Here is a 22,153-nt window from a genome sequence, read left to right as displayed (position 1 = left end):
TGAAGCCAATGGAGAGGGGGAGGAGAAGAGGGAGAGAGTGAGAAAAACACTGTGGTGTTAGGGCCCTTCCTCTGAGGTATTTTTCCCCTCTTTTTTCTCCAGCTAGAGGGCTTTGGAACTGGAGCAGGACAAAGAGTTACTGGGGAAGAGATTAATATGATTTTAGGATGCACAGCACTCACTTCAGAACTGGTGCCACCTTAATCCCAAATGACATCTCTCCTCTCTCCCCCTTCTTAAGCCCTACTGCTGTTTCATTCTGCAAAGTCTGTGGGGTAGAAAGAAATGGAAGTTTTACTGCATTGTTACTGCAGAAACTGAAAATTAGTTTCTGTCCCGTCATGAATTTAGGTTAAGAAGCTGCCACTCTAGTTGGTCACCATCTGGATTTCACAGATACAGAAACTGAGGCACAGAGAGACTAAACAACTTGCCTGAGGCAACAGGAACTCTGTGGGAGATCTGGGAATAGACCCCAGATGTCCTGAGTTTTCTGTCTTAACCACAAGACCATCCTTCCTGTCTTTTTGGTAGTCCCCTCTGCTGCAGGAATTCAGTTTATGAATTCCACCCATAAACAGGCTGTTGTATGATCCAGTGATTTACTTGCATTAAAAAACCATTTGGAGGGGAAAATGGCACCTCTGAAAATGAACTGCAGTTGCTCTTCTTTCTTTCTAAGACATAAAGGAGAGTGCAAAAAACCATCCCCAAACTAACAGCTTCCAGAGCTAAAAAGCTTCCAGGTTGCTCTTCAGACTTCGTACAAGCATTCATTTCATTCTTTGAAGGAATCAGGAGCTCCATACTTGAAGTTTGAGCATATCTGGCCATTTATATTGTAATGAGTTTTTAAAACTGACCGAAACTGGACTAAATCCACCCAGGGAGTTATTCTGCTGCTCTTTGCCATTGTACCTGAGCCCCTTCGGTGTCAGTTGGTTCCATGGCCATGGCCCAAATGGACCTGGCTGCAGTCACAGCTTTTTGGAGGCAAGGCTGAATGGTGGGCAGGACTTTTTCTTTTTTAATAACAGTAATGATAGAACGTCATAGATGTCCTTCATATTATCAAGTGTCTGTACATTAGTGAAAATTATTCTTGTAAACCTTTTAGATACTTGTGTTACTCAGTGAGGAATATTCCTAGCCCTGCTTTCTCTGGTAACCTCTTTAGCATCAGGAATGAACACAGCCTGTAAGACCTAGATAGTTACATCTCAGATCTCAATAATGTGGTAATATCTAAAAATTCCAGGTGTGGATCAGTAAATCCACGTGTTGTGCATTGTCTTAACCAGAAACATACAGGGCACTTCTTGCCACGGGTGCCTTTCTAGAGTAAAGCCATTTGGTGGAGATTCTCCCAGCATTTTTCCTCAGCACAGGCTGACACAAATAATGGCTGGGACCAACAATTTTTGGTTCTTGCCTTTTTTATTTGGTTATTTGCCTTTTTTATTTTGGTTATTTGGTTCTTGCCTCCCTTTTAATACTTTCAGGCCCAATGTCCAAGTTGGACATGTGTGAGTGGGCTCCTCTCTGGAGAAATGATTTAGTTGCAAGATCAGAGCTCTTTTGGAACTCTGAGGCCTCACCCTTTGGTCTGAGGGGATTTTGGAATATAAAAATGCAGACCAGGTGAGTGGGTCGTGCTCCCAGCACTGAGTCCCAGTCCCTTGGTTTCCTGTTCAGTATCGGTCTCTGTCCCACTTCTCTCACGATCAGCTTGGCTTTTCTGCTTTTATACCGTAAGGGCGAACTCCGGCAGAGCAGACACCCCGTGCTCACTTTCTGTAGCCAAGGGAGAAGCCACATTTTTGGCTGTGGGCCCGGCCCGGCCCCGGTTCTGTCCCTTCCCCGGCTCCGTCCCAGCCGCCGGTGCCGCTCCTCGCCGCCAGGGGGCGCTCCTCTCCGCCTCTGCGCTGCCGCCCGCGGGCATCCCCGGCGCCTCCTGTTGCGATAGAGGCACCGACTTGCCCGCGATTGCGACAAATGTGGGTGGTTGGGGTTTGGGTTGGTTTTTTTTTTTCTTCTTTTCTTGTCTGACTCCTTCAGTGAGGGCTCACCTGCCTCCCGTACGCCTGTGTTGCGGCCGTGCCCGACGCTTCTTCCTCGTCTGAAGCGCGCACAGGCGTCGCGTGTGAGCCGGGGGGTGTGACATGTGTGTCGCGAGAGGGGCGCTGGGTAAACTCGGTGTGCGGATGTCGCGCCGTGCATCCGAGGATGTGCGATCGGGCTGCGCTGTTTTCCGCCAGAAATTGTCTTTGTACGCCTGCGATTTGGGCTCAGAGAGAGGGGCGTGTGCTCGAAGTTAAACTTAGGCGTTGCGAGCAGGTTTGGCGACGGGCAGAGGCTTTTTTGCGGGGCTCCCGCAGCAGCCGCGGGTGCGGAGGCAGAGAAGCGGTGCCGCTCGCTGCCTTTTTCACCGCTGCCCAGAGAGAAAGCGGCCGGAGGAAAAAGCCCTCGCCCTACCGCCCCTCCTCGGCGGCGCGGCGGTCTGTGAACCCAGCAGTTTACCCGCCCGTGCAGGAGCTGAGGGGGGAGGCGGCCGCGGTTCCTGGAAGAGCCCGGCCTGGGGAGTTGGTCACATTCTTGGCCGGGATTCAATGACTGAGGCAGACACCAACAAACAGAGGGGGGGAGGAGGAGGAGGAGTGAGGAGTGAGGGAGGCTGAGCCAGCCTGCATTAGCTCAGCTCTCAGGCACTCTTAGTCTCTGCTGGAAAGAGGAGCTGGGAGGATGTGCGCTCGGGTACTGCGGCTCCCCACGGCACGCCGAGAAGACCGAGAGAAATAAGGGAAGAAAAGCCAACCGAGAGACGAGGAGTCCTCCCAGATCAAGCTGAGGGGCCGCCCGGGGGAAGGGAGCCCGTCTATTGCCCGTCCGAAGCCCCCGCGCCGTGCTGGAAGTGCCAGAGATTTGGGCCTTTTCCTTTTCTTCTGCGTGGTTCCCTTCCACAGACCAAGCTTTCTGCCTCCTCCTGCTTTTTACTTCCCTCCCCCGCGCCTCCTTTTCGGTGGATATGGACAGAAGGGTGATCGCTGCAGAGAAGCCGCAGCCGCCAGCACATATTTGAGCCGCTGGTGCTGGGAGCGTGGCACAGACTTTTTGTGTTTCTGTGGGTGGCGTGTGCGTGAGTGTGCGAGTGAGTGTGTACGGTGGAGGTGTGGGAGGCGGGATTGGTTTGCCTGCGGGGTTGGCTGAGGGGGTGAGTGCTCGGATGAAGACCTCTTTTTGCCGTGACTCTCTGCTCCATCGGGGCAGCTTGGAGACTTGGAGGGTTTGAAATTGTAACGAACCAAGAGAAAAGAAAGAAGAGAGAGAGAGACACGCATACAAAAGGATTTATTTCCTATTCGTTAGTGGATTGTTGAACCTGAGTGGGAAGGCGAAAGAAACAAGGGTGGGTTGTTCTATTTTGCTCCTAATTTTTTCTTAAAAAAAAAAAAAAAATCCATTAAGTGGATTTATACCAGAGTGGAAGATAACTGGGGATTTTTTTGTTGTTGTTTGTTTTGGGAATAGAAACTAAAAAATGGAGACTGTAAGTAGAAGCAGCTTCCAGCCTCATCCAGGACTGCAGAAGACCTTGGAACAGTTTCATCTGAGCTCTATGAGCTCCCTGGGTGGCCCTGCTGCTTTCTCAGCACGATGGGCACAGGAGATGTACAAGAAAGACAATGGCAAAGACCCAACAGAACCTGTACTGCATCTTCCCCCTATCCAGCCTCCTCCGGTAATGCCTGGTCCCTTCTTCATGCCCTCGGACAGATCCACAGAGAGGTGCGAGACCATCCTGGAAGGGGAAACCATCTCCTGCTTCGTGGTGGGTGGAGAAAAGCGGCTTTGCTTGCCCCAGATCCTGAACTCGGTGCTCAGGGACTTCTCCCTGCAGCAGATTAATTCGGTGTGTGATGAGCTGCATATTTACTGCTCCAGATGCACTGCTGACCAGCTGGAAATCCTCAAAGTCATGGGCATCCTGCCCTTCTCTGCTCCTTCCTGCGGTCTCATCACTAAAACTGATGCTGAGAGGCTTTGTAACGCCTTGCTTTATGGTGGCACCTACCCTCCCCACTGCAAGAAGGAATTCTCTAGCACGATTGAGCTGGAGCTTACAGAGAAGAGCTTCAAGGTGTATCATGAGTGCTTTGGGAAGTGTAAGGGACTCTTGGTGCCAGAGCTTTACAGCAACCCCAGCGCAGCCTGCATTCAGTGCTTGGACTGCAGACTTATGTACCCACCTCACAAATTTGTGGTCCACTCTCACAAATCTCTGGAAAACAGGACTTGCCACTGGGGCTTTGACTCTGCAAACTGGAGATCCTATATCCTCCTTAGCCAGGATTACACTGGGAAAGAGGAGAAAGCTAGGCTGGGCCAGCTTTTAGATGAAATGAAAGAAAAATTTGACTATAACAACAAATACAAGAGGAAAGCCCCCAGGGTAAGTGATGCCTTCAATTTTAAACGGGGTGGGGGGAGGTGGGAGAAAAAGAATTTTCTATAATTCCAGTAGCAGCCATTGATACACCTAATTTGTTACCAGCTGCTTTTCCTTTGAGTCATTTAGCAATCTAACCGTGTTCTTAATTCTTACCACGTGTGTGTGAATGTAGACGGGCAGTGTTTGAGATGGCACCTTTCCTTCCCCGGCTGGGTTCTGAACACAGCAGTTGGAGTTTGTTGCAATTGTATATGTGTCTGTTTGTACATAGAACCTGATCTTGGAAACCTTTCACATTATTACCCTAGGCTTCTGCAGGAAGTATGTGATTTCAGGTCTGAAGAGCTTCTGTTAGGGGTCAAGACAAGGAATAAGTCAGAAAAACCAGTTACTGGTCTCTGCAGATGCAAATCTACAGTTTTTGACTGACTGCATAATGGGGTGGAGGTGGGGGGGCTGAACTGTCTAAAGGCTGGTGTTGGAATTAAATGTGGCTGCGAAGGAAAAATGCTAATAGTGCTGCAGGTTACTGGTGTTCAGATTTAGTGTGTGGAACGTGAATGGAGAAGTCCTGCTTTTAGAGTATCCCTGTGGAGTCTGAATCTCCCCTCCAGACAGGCGTGTGTGGATTGGGGTGGGTAGACATCCAGTGAATGCATCTGTCCAGGGCCAGCTGCAGCAGCTTCTTTCGGTATGCTGCACAGAGCTAAGGCACTTTTTTTTCTGTTTTGTTTTGTTTTTTAGGTATCTTTTGTTTGGGTTCTTTTTGTTTTGTTTTTTTTCGGTCTGAGCTGCCTCTAGATCCCAGAGTCCCTGGTGTGTGGGTGGGAGGCTGCCTTGGCATCTGGCACCGGTTCTGAGCAATGGGCAATCGTGCCACAAGGCCTTGAGGACTTGCTCCCAGCCCCCGGGATGTCTGGCTCGCTGGCAGTGGTGCCACTGACTGTGGGAAGAGCAATTCCCTTCTGCTCCTTCCCCTCCCCTCTGGGAGGTGAAGGCAAACTCTTGCCTGCTGAGTTTTACGCTGCAGGTTTGCCTGGTTTGTCAGAGGTTTCCCAACTTTTCTCTGGTTTTATGTGCCTGGAGTAGAAGGGCAAATACAGACACCTCAGAAAGAGCAGCAACGCTTCAAGCAGTGCTCACTAAAATTCTGTATTAAGTTTCCAAATACCTCTTGAAAGGGGCAGGCACACTCTGACTTAGAGATTTTATTTTTTTTAAAAAATGCAACAAAAAAGCCTCAACAAAACCCAGTTTTTTTTAAATACCCTGTGCAAACAATGCAGTAATTGCTACTGCTGCCCTGAGAGGCCTCCTTCAGCCATTTGATTGGCCTCCCAGGTTTTTTGAATTAGGAATAGTCTCCCTCGTTCAAGTTCCAGTTTCTCTCCAGGTCTTGTGCTTAGCCCCGGTTTCAGCCCTTCTCCTCACCCCTCCTTTTCCTCCCGCTGGAGTGTCAGGACCGCTGTGACAAAGCTGGGCTGTAATGAGCCACATTATCTCCGTGGTTGGAGGTGGATGTGTTTTTAATGGCTTGTCTATTCTCTGTCAGTCATGTGCTAAGGTGGAACGCTGGGGTAGATGTATATGAATGTCTGCAAGAGGAGAGCGGGGCTCTGAAAGCCGGGGCATTTTTCACGTTGGGAAATGAATTTCCTAGGGCATGCTTTACTTGGAAAGCAAAATTAAGAAATCTCCATGAAAGGCATCGTGTCCCTAGCTTGGTTGTTTCTGTTTTAATGAAAATGAATGTTAGTGGAGCTGTGCTTTTCTATGCTTTGCTTCCAAGGCTTTTTAGGGTGTTCTGTTCAATTGTGTGATTGACCCCAGGTGAGGCTGCAGGTGGAGAACAAGACCAGACCACTGATTTTTGGCTTTGCCTGACTTTTTATTGACCCTTTAATAGGACCTAGTTCAGAACATGGCAAGCACTCTTCCCTCACCCTCCAAATCTGCATGCAGTGCAGCACTCCTTGGCAGAGTGAATTCAAGATACATTAATAGTGGACAATAACAGCTATATAAGGAAATTGTGGCCATCTATTTGTAGAAAAAATTGCCAAAATTCTGTCATCGTAAAATGTTACGTCTCCTGGGAAAGTTGATTTGGGAGGTGGCAAGGAGTTTGATAGGGCAGAACAGAGTGGTGTGTGCTCAGATGATGGGGCAGTGAAAAAAAAGAACACATTATCATCCATCCTGTGCAGAGCTGGACTTAAGTTTCTGAGCTTTCTTCAGGGCTCTCCTCTTGATGTGGTGCAGTCCTGAGAAGACCCTGACACTGCTGGCAGACTTCTGTGTGCTTCCTTTTTCTGAGGTCTTTTTCCATTGGGCTTAGCCAACGGATATCATATGCTAAGGTCATTTGTGTTGTAGCAGTGTGTGTGGATAATTACGGAGAGATTTAATCAGGCTCTGAGATTGGTACACTGGCCAGGGGCAAGTAACATTGGAGTAAAGTTTAGGTGCCTAGTAAGGAAAGAAAAGGATGGTCCCATGTCTGCATGTTTGTGTTAATTACTGTCAGTCTTTGTGGGTTTTGTGTGTCTGTTGGGTTCTCTGTCTGTCTGCATGGATGAAAGGATGAAGCATGTGTGTCTTTGTGGTGGTCTTCCTTTTTGATGTAGATCTCTGCGTGTCTTTGTTCTGTTTTATACAGAGGTGTTTGTGTGTGTTGTGTGCCCTGGTTTGCTGTGTCAGATACTTGGTCTTCTGCTTTCAAGAGTGGGCTTTTTGTCAGTTTCCCAATTTATTTATTTATGCATGTGTATGTACACACTGCTTTGCCTGTTGTTTTCCCTGGGGCTCTGTTAGCATGTTGATAGCATAGGATGCATATGACCATTTTGCTGGCTGTTTCAGAAGCAGTGAGTTCTCTGACCTTTTTGTGTGTCATCATGAGGTTTATGTGATGAGGTATGTAGATTTCTGGCAGCACAGCTCTGCCTTTTAAGGGTCTGATTTAAATGGAGGAGCTGGGTTGGCACAAGCCCCCGCTGCAGAATCAGCACACTGACAAAACTGCCCTCTTTCCCCAGCTTTTTGTTTTTTGTTTTTCTTTTCCCCTTCATGTGGTTTTAAAGCATTGCTACAAGGCACAGCCTTCCCTGGATACTTCATTCCCAACATACACTTCTGTATGCATCCACTATCCCTTGTGCCTATCTCTCCATCTGAACTGAGAGGTGGATGCATGCATGCAGATGCATTGTCAGCCTGGTTGGTTGAACAAGATGCGTGTTGCCTGGTCTTGCCACTTGCTGGAGAAGGAGCTGGATGAAGGCAGCAAAGGATTCTAACCAAAAATGTGAGGCAGTTGTGACAGATGGAGCCCCTGCTGGAGCAGGAATCACAGAGGTCTCAGCCACTTTCTTTGCCCTCTTCTAAAATTTATTTTTATATCCTCTGTGTTCGTCCTTGGATGATTGAGGGACTTCCCATACACTTCTTCACCTTCCTGACACTTCCCAAAGAGCTTTCATTTCTTGAGCCATATGATAACCTCTGCATTGACCTTTGTATCCTTCTCTGGGTTTTCCCCTTCTCACATGCTCGTCCAGGCTTTTTTTCTGCTTCATTTTTTCTCTGATCTTTCAGAGACTCCATGCACCAACATAGCTTTTGCTTGAGTGGGTGTCCTGTTTTCTTCATCCACCATTACTGTCATGGAGCACAACCATTCCATTCTGGCATATTTCTAGAAATTAATAATGTGAATAACCTGACAGGTTGCAAAACAGGGTCCTAGAAATCCATTGTCAGTGCCAAAGCCTTTTTGCCAAAGCTGGTGCAGCTGAGTGTTCACTCACTGGTATAGATATGGTGTGTCTCTTATCCTGGCTTTTCACTTCTGTGTGACAGGCAGCTCTCTGCTTTCTGAACATCAATATGCTTCCACTGTGATTGAATTAGTTCAAAAACAGCCCTGAAGGCTTTGTTGGTTGCTATTTCCAGTAAAGGAGGGTGGGTTTCACTCCGGATCTTTTCAATCCATTTTTTCTTTTTTAAATATCGAACCAAGCAACATTTGACAGTGCTTTCATATTTCCTACCTGTGTGCTAGACATCTGTAGCAAACCTGAATGTGATCAGACACTAAGAGAATAGGAGAGCTCTCCTTGCACACGTGTGAACACACCCACACACACCAGCACTGCAGTGTTCCCACGGTTCAAGTCCCAGCAGCACTTCTATGAAGTAGCTGGAAGGTAGAAGCAGCATTCTGGGTACTGACACACAAATGAGCACACGAGGCCTCCCACTTTTATTTCACAATGCCTACCAACTCAGTGCTGCCACAACATGCAGCACTCTCAGCTGGAGTAAGGTGTAGCCAGGTCAAGTGTTCAGCCAAATCAAAGAACAAAAATTGCTGAAAGTGAAATTGTGCAGTACTGACTGAGCTGTAGGGTTGCCGTGGGCTTTTAGGTGCTGTGCTGAGCTTTATGCCACCTGAAATGCTGCAGTGGTAAAGCTAGAATGTGAGTCTTCCTCTTTCTGTATCCTAAAGCCCTGCCTCCTTGCAGTGGTAATCTTCTTTATTTGTTAATAGTATATATCCTATGGTAGGTGTAGCAGAGAGATTCTGATATAATTCCCAGGCAGTGGTGCTCAGACTGCTGGATGGATTTATTCTTTTTTGGAACAAACTGACTTAATAAATACTCCTGGAAAATTTTGCTCAAGAGCTGAGGGTTCAATTATTTTTTTTTTTCTATGGAGCAATGAAGTAATTTGTTCTCTTACCTGATATTCAAGAATGCTATTAGAGATTCTCCAGCAAAACTTTTGAAGTCCCTAAAAGAAAAATGTTGAAATCTTGGGACAGTACTTTAGTTCAGAATCCTTTTGCAGCTTAAAAGTTGAACATCAAAAACGCTACCAAGCTGAAACAAAGTCCTGTGTACCTGAGGAGATGTCACTGCTTCAGCAGACATCAGCATTTTTTCCCAAGCGTGCAAACAGTTTTACAGATGTTGTAGATCAAGAACAAAGAAGCAGGTACGTGCATGTGTGCTAGACAAAGAGTATGCTTCAAAAAATGATCTAATGGTGTTGAGTCAACTCTGGGTGTCTGTTGCCCCAGAATAGTGCCCAAGTTCCTGAATTCAGTCCTCTTGAATTAGGGAGGGAATTACATGCAATCTCTTCTTTTGAAAATCACTGCTTAAAGTATTTAAACATCTGCCTCTCCCATCATTGTCTGGGCTGCCTCACTTGCCTCTCCATTTCTGTGGTTTCGGGCTTGGGCGTATGTTCTGCCCAAACAGTAGCAGGCTTTGAAGCTGCCTGTAAACACAGTTGGTTTTTTGGATGCGTTGAGAGCCTCACACCTGGGCTCTCCACCAGGATCTGAAGGTGGTTATCACCAGCCTGAGCTGACTGACCACTGAGGGTGTGTTTTCACTTGCTGAGAGGTGCCTTTAGATCAGTGTTGTAAAAGCATCTGGAGGCGTCGGTGTGAGGCTGCTCAGAGCATGTCTTGACAAAGCAGTGGCTCAGATTCTGGCAGCCACTCGAGCCTTATCTGCAACTTCCTTGAGTCTCAGCACTGCTGGAACAGGGGGAGCTTTGGGGCTACATTGAGGCTGTTGAGCCCAAGGGAGATTTGAGTCTGCAGAGAGATGGGGCTGTCCATTCTTAGTGAAAACTCGTGTTGTTTTCATCTGTTAGCAAAGTTACTTTGCCAGGGTTAAGGGGTTTGAGTGGCACTGGCTGCAGTAAGGAGTGGGCTGGCTGTTCCTGGTGATAACTGATGATTGGAACTCATATTGCTGGCTTAGCTGGCCAGACTGCTTTGCCATCACGCTCAAGAATTGTGTCTCAATGTGCACAGTACTTAGGCACAGATTTTTTTTTTTTTTTTTTTTAATTCTCACGTTTGTTTGTTTTGTTTTGTTTTTTAAAAGTGAACTTTGAACTTGACACGGTGACTCTTACTTAGAGGGAAGTGTCATGGAACAGTTACGCTAAATCAAACAAGGGGTTCTTGGAAAGAAATTAGAGCTTAGACAAAAGGAACTTAGACTGAATTGTAGAGAGTCTGTCGATACAACACTGTCAATTACTGGGCTAATCCATTTTAGCTGAGTGGCCGTAGAGCACTTAATTCAAATTGATCTTCAGGTACAGGAAACATTACTTTTAAATGTAGTAATAAAGAGTGTTTTGCTTTAAACTTGTCAATTATAGTATGTTTGTTAATCATACACTTTATTAGATAATACCTAATTCTGTTGCACATGTTTTGTGAGCAGGGTAATAGACATTAATAAACCTGCACTGCTTTTTAAAATGCTATTCCACTCTCTCAGGCTCTAGTAGTCAGGATATGTTGGTGGAAAATAATTACAGAGAAGGAAGTTGGCTCTGAAAAGATGTGATCCCTTACCTTCCTTATTTATACCTTCTCAGTTGTGTTTGTCTTTTACATTTCACTGTCAGTGTAGAGACTTGAAGTCAGATTATTACTAAAGTCACCTGTTCCCATATCTTCTGGAACATACGAGGTTAATTTGAAGGTCTGAGGCTCTGGGGCTAGTTCTGCAGTTCTCACTCAAGCAATCAGCTGGTGTAGTAATTGGAACCAGTTCACCCACAAACCACAGAAGACTTGTATATGTCTCGGGCTCCTTCCGGTGTGTTGACTGGCAGCTCTTGCAGAATAGAGGGACAGATCCTGAACCAAAATATGCTGCTGGGGAAACAAAGGAGCTTCACAAAGTTTGTGGCCTCCCCTGGCGTTTGGAGGACTGTGCTGAAGCTGAGAGCAGAACCTGTAGTTCTGCTACTGCAGGATTTTCATTTTGCTCATTAATGAGGTTTTTGGTTTCATTGATGTTTGGTGTTCCAGTCCTGAGGGATCTCACTGAATGGGGCAATAGTTTCTGCAACTGGGAGCTGGCTTCAGACTGAAAGGATTTTGTCTGCTTGTTGCCAAATGTAAAATCAGGTTTTAAGGCTGCAGTAGGTATCTAACAGGGTGGGATTTTTTGTTGCTGTATTTGGGATTTGTTAATTGCTATGTTTTGTTGGGTTTTGTTTGGTTTTGTTTTCCTGTTGAGGAAATATGTCCAAAGCTGGGGTAAGGGGCTGCCTTTTTTCCTGATGCGAATTCAAGGACCATAAGCTTGGTCTCAAAATTGGATCAGGTGCAGGTACAGTTCTTTGACTGTTTTGTTGATACTGGGCCGAGAAACATTGTGCACTCCCCTCTGCACTGTGGTAATTATTCTGCTTTGACTTCTGGTTGGGTGAGGGAACAAAACACTGATGCACCCAGTCAAGCTCTGAGCCTGTCAGTGCTGCATGGACAGAGCTCTTCTGGAAGCCAATTGGGAATTCCCATGTGCAGAGCTCTTATCATTGGCTCCATCTGTGGTTTGGTTGCTATCACATAAAATTGGGCTTCTCCAAGCAGTGTGTGCATATTAAAACAACCTGATAAGCTGCATAGTCATGTGTTCTCTTAAATGAGACGGGTCCTGCCACCCCTACTCATGTTAAGCAGCTTCTGGTTATTTTTGCAGTCTAATTTAAGTTGGGGGAAACATATCTGAGGACAGAGGTTCTGTGTGTATGTAAAAACTGCAGCATCATTCTGGATGCCAGAAATAAACAGCAAAGGAGCTAATCAATAACTGGGTTTCTGGCTTTGCTGTTTATTGATTTATGTACAGTTACCTTTGCACAAGCTTTGTAGAAAATGTAACTTTTATGTTTGGTTTTCTGTTGGTTTGGGTTTTTCTAAGTTAAACTGTTTCTCTTTTGGAATGAGAAGCAGTTGCACTGGAAACAAATTGCTTAAGCTTTAAGAATGAAAAGGTAGTAGCTACATTAACAAAACAAGATGCAACTTAGCACTTGTCTTTTCCTACAGAAGATTTCAGTGATACATTCAGAAGCCATGTACCCTGTGCTTTGTTCTTCCTCCTCTGTGCAGTCAATGGTATCATTTTATAGAATAAGGTCATTGACTTGGATTGCTTCTTGGTTTCTCAACCCTTTTCACCAGCCAGTTTGTGTAATGTCTGTCTGAAACATTGAGTAAGGGCATTGAAATAGCAGACAGGATATCAAGTGTTAGGAAGTCTGGGTTAAGTGTAACAGACAGTTCTGGCTGCTGAAAGGGGAGCAGCCCCTTGAGCTCGGCTGCAGCTCGGTCTCTGTGGAAACAGCAGACCCTGGGCTGTGTGTCCCTGTCACAGCTTTTCCCCTCTGTTCCCTCCACACCCAGATAATTAATTGTGTGTGGGTGCACTCCTTTTCTAGAGATGTGTTTTCCTTGCTTCTCAGTGGCACAGAATTGTATGTAAGAGCATCTCTTTCTAAGGATTACATAAGTTTAAGATGATTTCTCCAGTGGGAGAATTATGCAAGTTTCAACTGAAATGTATTTAGAACTCTTTTATGTACGTGTTTTCTGACTTGTAATGCAGAGGGTGATTTATTTGCATCCTTAATTGGACAACATCTGTTAGGGTCAGAAGAAAAACCATTTCGTATCTTTTCACTGTCACATCCTGCATTTTTATGTGGAACCATACCCTCTCCACTTCTGATTCTACCTGTGTTAAAGGCTCCGATTGTTCAGGCCCAGGTAGAACCAGCCAGGACACTCCTCTGGGGAGAGGTCTGCAGAAATCTCAATTCCTATTTGTATTAGTGTTATGTGCCAGTGGTACTGTCAAAACTGAATACCACCTGTTTAGATTTTCCTTTTTATACAAAGTTGTTGCCTTTCCTACCATTAAGAGAAGGTCATGATGGTGAGGCTCCCAGTTCTGTCAGGGAAGAAAGAGAGTCTACAATTTTAATTTCTGTAATGCTGCTCTTAGTAATTTTGACCGTTTAATTAAAACTGCTTTTTGGGCAAAATTAAGCTATTTTGTGTCCTGGACACACAAGAAGCTACTGCAGTCAAGTGTGTTCATTGAACTTGAAGAGGATAAAGTAACTTCTTGCTTGAATGTGAACTTCTGCATGAGGCTATTTGTATGAGAGGATCTTGGAGTCCAAAACCTGGCAGCTGCCCTGCACACACAACCCTTACCAGTTTCACTGGGGAAGCTGCACACATTGCAGAGCTGTCCATGCAGTTCTGATGGGAAAATGGGATCATGATAGTAATTTTCTTGCTATTATTATGTAATACTGGGGTACTCTGCATCTTGGGCAGCATCTGGAATGCTTGTAGGTGCTCTTTTCAGGAGCTGACTAACAAAATTAATTCCACTGAGTATTGAAAATGGGATTCTTCTGTTGCTTACTAAAACAGAGAGTAGCAGTACCCGTTAGAATCAGTGAATTACTTGAAATAATTTTTAAAAGTCTGTAAGTATTAAATTTCTCTATGTGCTGTTCTTTTTGACAAGTATTTTTTTAAAAAACATATTTATTGCAGTTAAGTAAGTTTTACAGCTTTTATACAGAGTAATGGGCTAGAAAGGTGGAAAATAGACAAAATTAAGGCTAGAGTGTGGTCTGATTTCATTAACCTTTATTGATATAGTGGATTTATGATTAACACTTTTTTTACTAAGAATTTCACATGAAATTACATGTCGAGCATGTGTTTCTGAAGTGCTGTCATTCCACAGTTGAAAAATTTACCTGACTTGAAAGATAATGGAGTGTCATTCAGGAAAAAAAAAAAAAAAAGAAAAGGAAAAAAAAGAAGAATTTGCCATTCTTAACTCCCCACTAGCAGTTTCAGTTTATTCAGTGGGTGTGAATTATCTCACCCATGCTGGTATGATTTAGAAATGTTCCTTTGAAATCAATGTATTTAGCAGGGTGTGGAGCTGCTGGGAGGTGGATGGGATGCAGAAGAGCACAGACTGCAGAATTGGGTCCCTTATTGATGTTCTTTGTTCCCATTCATTCACCAGGAGCCATGCCAGACAAGGAGTCCTTGCACTCCTAGAGCCAAAGGTTTAGTTTTGTTTGGGTTTTGGCCTTTTTACTTTTTTGCCACAGCAGTGTAGGTGTTTGCAGAACTCCTAAAGCCAAATAATCTTTGGGCCATACTCAGCAGGAGAGTGGTGAAATGGTGTGAAGGCTCCATGATGCTGCTCATGGGTATGCAGAACCACTGCCCCAAGGCCTTGGGCCTCACAGCACAGCAGATTAGGAGTTCCTTTTCTAAAAAGTTCATTTCTAGAAGCATATCCATGTGAAAATCTTTTTTTGTAATGGATTCATTGATCCCTCTTAGTGCTGGTGGCACCAGAGCAAGAATTGTGTGTAATAATACTAAATTAGGAAGGTAAAAAAATAATTATATAATTTAAATTTTATTACAGAAAATTGTGTGAATACAAAGAAAAAAATACAAATCAGTGATTTGTAAGAAAGAAGGGGTAGAGGGAGTTGGCAATGCTATAACCACTGTTTGCTTGTATTTATCAAATTATTTGCATCATTATTTATAGCATTGTTTAACTTAGCTTCGTGTCTTTTAACTAAATTTTATATTTTTTGCATTTTTTTTAACAACCTATCTGCGATGGGTTTTGACAGAATATCAGATGCACATCTATTTAATATTAAAGATCAGGCATTCAGTGCTTTGTGGCTCTAGCTTGAAATTCAAGTTGCTTTGAGTCATCCCTTTCGTCTTTTGTTTGGGTGGAAAAAAGGAGTGGCAGTAAACGGCCTGCAGCTAAGAAATGAAAGAGTTGAATTAAGTTTTAGAAGTGTTAGTCTTGGCATTTGGGCCATTTGCATTTGTACAGCTCGTCACGCTTTGCTTTATTTTATTTTGCCGTAGCAGTTCAGTGCTCAGGATGAAAAATGTTGCACATCTTCCCCCGGTGAGGAGACCCGAGCCGCGCTGCCCCGGGAGAGCTGGAGCCTGAGCTGAGGCTTCACCTTCCTGCCAGCTCACTGCAACAGCCCAGAGATTCTTGCCCCACCTGTAGTTTCCGTTCTGTGCTGCAAAACTCAGGGCTCGGGTCGTTTTTTTTTTTTTCTGACAGCAGCTTCAGGACAGTTCAGTCTTAAATAAAAAGCACAGAGAGCCAATGAAACAGAAATTGCCAGGAGAGAGTGGCAGTGGTTTCTTTGTTTGGCTTGGTTCTGGTGTTGTTTGTAAAGGTTCATCAGGAGTGCAGCTCCAGGAGAAGCTGTGCTGAGAAAAATGGTGGGGAAGTTCACAGCAAGAAAACCTTTCCCTGGTGTCATTCCTGAGAATTATCTGAGCACCTGTGGTGTGTGTTCCATTGCCTTAGTGGGCAGAGTTGGATTTATGTACTTACAGATGCATACACAAAGTTTTAACTTTTACCATTCTAAAAAAGAGAGAATTTAAATCGCTCTCTGGTCCAGACCTTGAGGGTCTTTATTCAGTTTATTTCTCCTGGTTTGCAGTCAGAATAATCCACTTGACATCAGTGTAGTTGTGCTGTCATGCAAGCTGTGCCAGGAACTGATTCAAGTAAATGAAAGAAATTGGAATTTCTTTGAAAAAGACCCTGAAGTGGAGTCATAACTTGCTTTAACTCAGAGGAGGTTGTTGGGGCAACGTTTTGCTCTGTGGTTTGACTCCAGTGAAGTCGATGGATTTGGTCCAAGTTTCCCAAAATGCATCTTAGGGTGGAAATGAAATGACTTGTCATAGGCATAGCTTCTGAATGCAGCCTCCTGAGTTGTCATTCCTGAGTTTTTCCTTGGGAGTTATAATTCGAGGGCCAGGTTCTGATGAGATTTTTCAATTGAAAATTTTAGAGTAATCAGTGATATTGCAGTGGAGGTTATCTTTTCAGAAATCTATTTCTACATTTAAATTTTACTCTTAAAAGTTTACGTTCAAATTTATAAGTGAGGTTTCTAAAAATTTACCATATTTGCCATTGTTAGCTGGAAGAATTCATTGATGCAGTGTCTCTTAGCATAACTGGATATTATTTCAGGAGATTCACACTAATGAAGCTTCCTATATTTGTTTCTAAGAGGGGTGTTCACTCCTGAACATCCTTAATGAGCAGCAAGGTCTCATCTTGGCAGCTGTGAAACCCCTTACGTTGAAGTTGCTGTGTTTTTTTTTTTAGTGTGACTTTTTTTCTTGAAAAAAAGATCTCTTGTATTAATTACAGACCCCCCCTCCCTTTTGAACTTTTTTACTCCCTCAGTCAAAATCATAATCCCTTGTGTCATCCAAATTAATTGTAGGCAGTTTGGATGTCACAAAGTGGGCACTGGGTCTCCTGTCTCAAACAAATTTTAACTAAGGCAAGGTTGCTTGATTTTTATTTTCATTTTAAAAACAGATTTTTTCTTTAGATTATAATTGCAAAGTAACAATTAAGATGCTCCAAATTCACCCCACTACATCTGCCTCAGTAATCAGGTAAAAGATTCTCCAAATGGGATTTCTGTAATCTCAGTTTTGGCAGGGGAGGACTGCAGTCTGTATTACTTTAGAGCCTTGGAAAAACTCAAATGACGGGCATGGCAGATCCTTGTCCTGCAGCAGCAGTCAGCAGAAGTAAGTTCAGAATTACCAGCTCAGTTGCTCATCTTCCTGCTGCTTTGGACACATGGTAACTTTTTTTCTGGGGGGTGGGGGATGTTCTTGTTTATTGGTTTGTTTTGTTGCGGGTTTTTTTTCCAAGCTCCTCTGTAGGATTCTTGCCCGAGTGCATCTTGGGATTTCCCTTTTGCTGAATGAGCTGCTTGTTTGAGAGGGAGGAAGTAAGGTCCCTTCTGGATTAGGAGGGAATGGGGGTGGAGGGTGGGGAAATGTCCTGTTTCATATGCAAAGCACACTGAACTGAAAAAAAAAACCCAACCCAACACTCGAAAACCTTTTAACAAAACCATCCATGTCACAGACTGGCAGAGCAGCTGCTGGCTTTGTTAGGGAGAATATTAATGTTTCAAAGACTTAAAGAACCTTAAAAAATTGGATAAGGATGGATTTTATTTTTTTTTAAAGATACAAACTGAGATAAAAAAAAATCTCTTTACCAATATCTATGAATGGAATGTGCTATCAGCTGATGTGATACCAACTTCCACAACAGTCTTGAGCTGAGTGTGAGGTGTTGTTACAGTCTTCTTCCTGAGATTTTAATGTAAAAATGGCCCTGATCTTTCAGTTGCTCACATCAGTATTAGCTGTGTGTAAGCATCTCCTGCTTGGCCTAACAAGTGACTGAACAAAAGAAAAAAGCAGCTTTTCCCATCTTCACATAATGTTGCTTCAGCTGGGACCAGTAAAATCTGTGCAACAAATAGGAGTCCAGTGTTAAAAATTTTTCCTTTTTTGCTCCAGTGATTGGTTCATCAGGAATCAGATGGGAAAGTTTCTGTAGCACTTGAAGTCTGGAGGGTAACAATACTTCTTATCCCTTCAACAACAAAAATCCCAATCTGGCATCCTTGGAGCAGGGCTTTTGACAGACTTGTTTTCTAGCAGACTTTGGGGTTTTTCAAGCAGAAATGCATTCCCTTGGATTTAAACACATTTTGAGGGTCACTGAGAACTCTACATGTGAGCAGACAGTCGTGGTCATAGGTTAAAGAAGAAAGCACCAATATAAGCCACTGCTGTTCTGAATATTGCTATTGGAACAGTAACAGACTGGGATCAGTTATTGTCTAATCTTTTTAACAAAAAGATGCTGAAAATCTCAGTTGAAACTTTTTATTTCATTCAGAAACTGTTCCTGTATTTTCTGACTACCCAGGACTTGTTTTACTGAGCTGCCTCCTGCACAAGGAAGCACTTGTGTAATGCCCAAGCCCTTCCCATTCCTCACTGAATGATATGCAAATCTAGTCAATTAAGCAGGGGGGATTTAATTAGCAGTTTAAGTTCATGTGTGAAGTATCTTGCCTTAATTACTTAACAGTTTTGTTGCAAATTTGCTAAGTTTTTTTTCCCAAGAACTATCAAAACTGTGATTTTTTTTTTTTTTTTTTTTTTTTTTTTTCTTTTTTTTTTTTCACATTTTCAAACACCAAGTATTGCCCAGTGCATTTGACCTTTGGACTGCTTCTCTGTGTCCCCCTCTGTTTATAAACCTCTTTTCATAGCTGTAGAGATGAAGCAAAACTATGTTCATTGTCTCAAAGTAGAACAATGCATAAAAAAAAAAAAAAATGTAAAAACAGTTAGATTTAGACTTTGGAGTAAAAAATGCCAGGGCTTTTATTTGTTGTTCTTTGTAGCTAGATGACACCAATATAGCAGTGTCTGTGTAACTGCCTAACATGGCTGTCATGCATTTCATTAAATAGTTGCTTTTGTTTCACATTCTCTCTGGACAAGTTGCTTTTTTACACCACTGCAGAACGTGAGGATGTTGCTGTGTCAGTGGGGCTGCAGTGGTGCAAGCAACTCAGTATTAATACAAGCAAGAATACTTCTGTGCTGGTGCAAAATGTGGTGGGGTTTGCTTGTTATGCTTTGGGTTTTATTTCACATCTTTTGGGTTCTCTGAGCAGGTAGGAGTGAGCATCAGTTCTGTGGTGCTCAGCAGGCTGCTCCTGCCATTTTGAATTATGTATTAGGATGGTGCTGTCTTGTGGCCTTGTGTTTGGGTTCTTAAAACACTAAGAGTGGGAAAATGTTCCCTGGTAAGTTGTGGTGTCACCATTACTGTATCACCACTTGTGAGATACACACAGCCAGACTGTGGGACAGGTAATTGATTGCTGGAGCTTCATGTTTTGTTACTTCTTAGCTCTGAAGTGACCATTGCTTTGTGTTCTTGAACTGATAACCAAAGCAAAAGGACTCTTCTTGAGAAAATAGTTTGTTCAAAAGGCCCAGTATGTTTTTAGATTAGGAAATTGTAAGAAAAATACTTGGAGTTCAAATGGATCTCTTCATACCCTGGCCCAGGATCATCTGATTTAAAACATTTGGACTCTAGACAGATGGTTCTTCTCTTCCTCCCTTTCTCTCTTTAATTCCCTCTGCTCCCTGTCCCCCATGTGAAAATATCTGGGAATGGTAGGCAAAAACCTAGGAGACAGAGGAAATGAGATTAATTTCTATAGATTCCTCCCTTAATAACCCCAAATCATATTTGAATGTATCCCAGGACAGATAGGAGTATGTGACCCTCCCTTCCTCTGGCTCAGCAGATGGTCCAGGCACTGATTCCTGGCACATTGCAATTTTTATTATCACTGGGTGCAGCTCTCCTGTTTCCATACCCATTTTCATCAACAAATAGCATTTATCCCTAGGACAGCAGATAAATCAGAGCCAGATGTGAATTGCAAAGCAAAGTTTATCATCTGTTGTCATTCAAGCATAGGTTGTATGCTGACATTACATATGCAAATCTGCCATTATTAAGCAGAAAAGAAGATTGCTCCTGGTAGCACCTGTAGTGTGCAGTCAGTGAGCCTGTGGCTTGTTAAAGGACCCCATTCTCATTGTGGTCAACCACTGCTAATTCCTGCAGTTTGAAGATGACACAGTAGGAGTACTCAAAAAGTCAGGGAAGGAGCCTGTTGGGTGGCAGGATGCTGAGCAGGCTTTGCCTCAATGAACACTCAGGAGTACAAGTGGTGCTGATGGCCTCACCCGTGGTTTCAGAGGAGGAAAGGTGGAAGGGTTTTTATTTCAGCCTGACTCCAGGCTGTAGGACTGAGCCATCATGAGCCCTGGTAGGTGGAAGAGCCTTTGGTGGACTGGAAGTGTCCATCTGTCTGTGCCTCACAGCAGGATGCTGATTGTGATTCCTTCTGCTGCCTTTTGGTTCCAGTTTTGGATCGGGCTCCAAGGCTGGGGAGTAACAAGAACAACATTTTCACTGACAGCCTGCTGGCCCACAGCTTTACAGGTACTATCCAGTGACTCTTTTAAAAGATTCCTTAGAATCTGACTTAACTTTTTGATATTCCATCAGTACAGTTAGAAATTTTGCTCATTTTCCTTCCACAACACACAAACTGCCTTTAACTGCACTGTGGTTGATGGTAGAGGAGTCACATCTTTAGTTTAAAGCTTTTCTACTTGAAACCAGGATTTCTACCAACCAGGAGTTTCAAACACGTGGATAAGAAACTACTGAATTAGTTCTGGTGATTAATTCTTGCATCTGTGCTTCTTGTAGAGATTAGATTGTAAATAATTTAATGCACAGATTAGTCTGCAGTAGCAGTGCTGTTGGAATTACTTTAGTCAGCAGACATCCAGTCTGGGCAAAAGGTTAGGATGCTCATGTTTCCCTCAGGTCCTTTGATTAAAGGATCCTGTTGGAGATTTACTGTAGCACCATATGATGGGAATTTCACCATATTAATAATTAATTTTTGTGAAAATAAAAGAAACATTTTGAACCCAGAAATCCTCATTTAATGTAACTGCTTTCTGTAAATTGATTCTGTGAAACAAAGCTATGTTAGAAAGGAATAAAAAAGATACTTACACTTTGTATCTTCAGTCCTTGCTGTATCTCCATGACTTCAACCCCAACTATTAGTGAAAATGTCAAAGAATACTGTAATATAAAGTATCTCTCCCTTTCCACAGAGCTGCAGAACATTTTATATAACATCATCCTGGTGAGGTTTTGATTCCTAATCATGATGTAAAGGGATCAAGAAAGCAAAAGTTAAAAGCACATGGAGTAAACTGTTCTGTTTGGTTTCCAAACAGAAGTGTAAATGCTGTGATTCAATTTTCATTTTACTTTTAAATCTCATACCACTTCTAAAAAACCAATTACAATAACAGCAACAAATGAATGTGTTCATTGCTTCATTTTTTCGGTGTCTTTCCAAATTAGGTTGTGGAGGCACTTTCTTCCATTTGATTATTATTAATCTTATTAAGATCCTTCATGGGTGCCTGGGATATTTTTAAATAGAATTTCTCTCCAGTTCAGCCAGGGCAACCCTTTTGTTGAACCTCCTTTTGGATGGTGTTCCCATGTGCTGCGAAGGCGCTGACACATGACCTCGTTACACATAGAAAATCCTAAATGTCCTGCCCCTTGCCAAAGCCATCACAAAACTCCCCATCACCCCCTTTTCAGGATCCCAGATGGTAAATAGCAGCGGGAGGTGAAAGGGGAGCTTTGTCTCCATTCTGAGTCCTGTTTTAAGTATTCTGTGTCTGTCTGTATCCCTCTGCTTTTCCCACTCTGCCCATAAATTAGCAAGCCAGCTTTTCTGACAAGGGAAGACAAAATGTCCATAAGCTGCAGGAACATCACCTACTCAACATTTTTGAACAGTCTTTGGTTTCATTTTATCTGACTCTGCTCTCTCTTCCTTTGGGTGAAACTTCTGCCTGGCCTGCTCACTCCAGTATTCATGGAAATGCAGTTTTTACTGAGTATCAGGTTGCAATTTTTAATTTCTGTGGCACCTTCAAAAAAGAAAGTATCCTCACATGGAAATTCACCTACACCCTGGGTGGTTGGACTCTGGTTATTACAAAACAAAGCAAAGCAAACAGAGCCCCAGCCCCCAAACCAGAAAGAAACAACAAAACAAAACACTACAAAGATCTGCTTGTCTTGTTCCACTGTTTTTGTAAAGCTGAGGTTGCAAGAGGAGCAAGAGGAGTTTCTGCTGGGTGGGTGCTCTGGGAGCAGCTGCCTTTAGGAGTGCATAAAGGGATTTATCAGAGAGGCAGTGAAAGGAGCAGGGATATGGTCAGTGGATACACCAACACGGAGAGGGTTTCTGGGCAAATCTGTGGCCATTTTTAGAAGCTGTGCTTGGCTCCTAGGA

The 22,153-nt window shown here is 43.6% G+C and overlaps 1 protein-coding gene across 2 annotated transcripts in view; it reads left to right on the top strand.

Moving 5' to 3' along the window:
• Window positions 1-1,038: 1,038 nt before the first annotated feature.
• SKI (SKI proto-oncogene) overlaps window positions 1,039-22,153 on the top strand; it is a 103,036-nt gene continuing 81,921 nt past the window's right edge. For both annotated transcript variants that reach the window (XM_071767011.1, XM_071767010.1), the window contains exons 1-2: window positions 1,039-3,406; window positions 3,529-4,450. In XM_071767011.1, the coding sequence (XP_071623112.1) occupies window positions 3,539-4,450 (912 nt within the window). In that variant the 5' untranslated portion in view covers window positions 1,039-3,406; window positions 3,529-3,538. The remainder of the gene's footprint in view (window positions 3,407-3,528; window positions 4,451-22,153) is intronic.

The sequence above is a fragment of the Heliangelus exortis genome, chromosome 23, assembly GCF_036169615.1.
Source record: "Heliangelus exortis chromosome 23, bHelExo1.hap1, whole genome shotgun sequence".
Classification (NCBI taxonomy): Eukaryota; Metazoa; Chordata; class Aves; order Apodiformes; family Trochilidae; genus Heliangelus; species Heliangelus exortis.
This window is presented reverse-complemented; position numbering and strand designations above follow the sequence as displayed.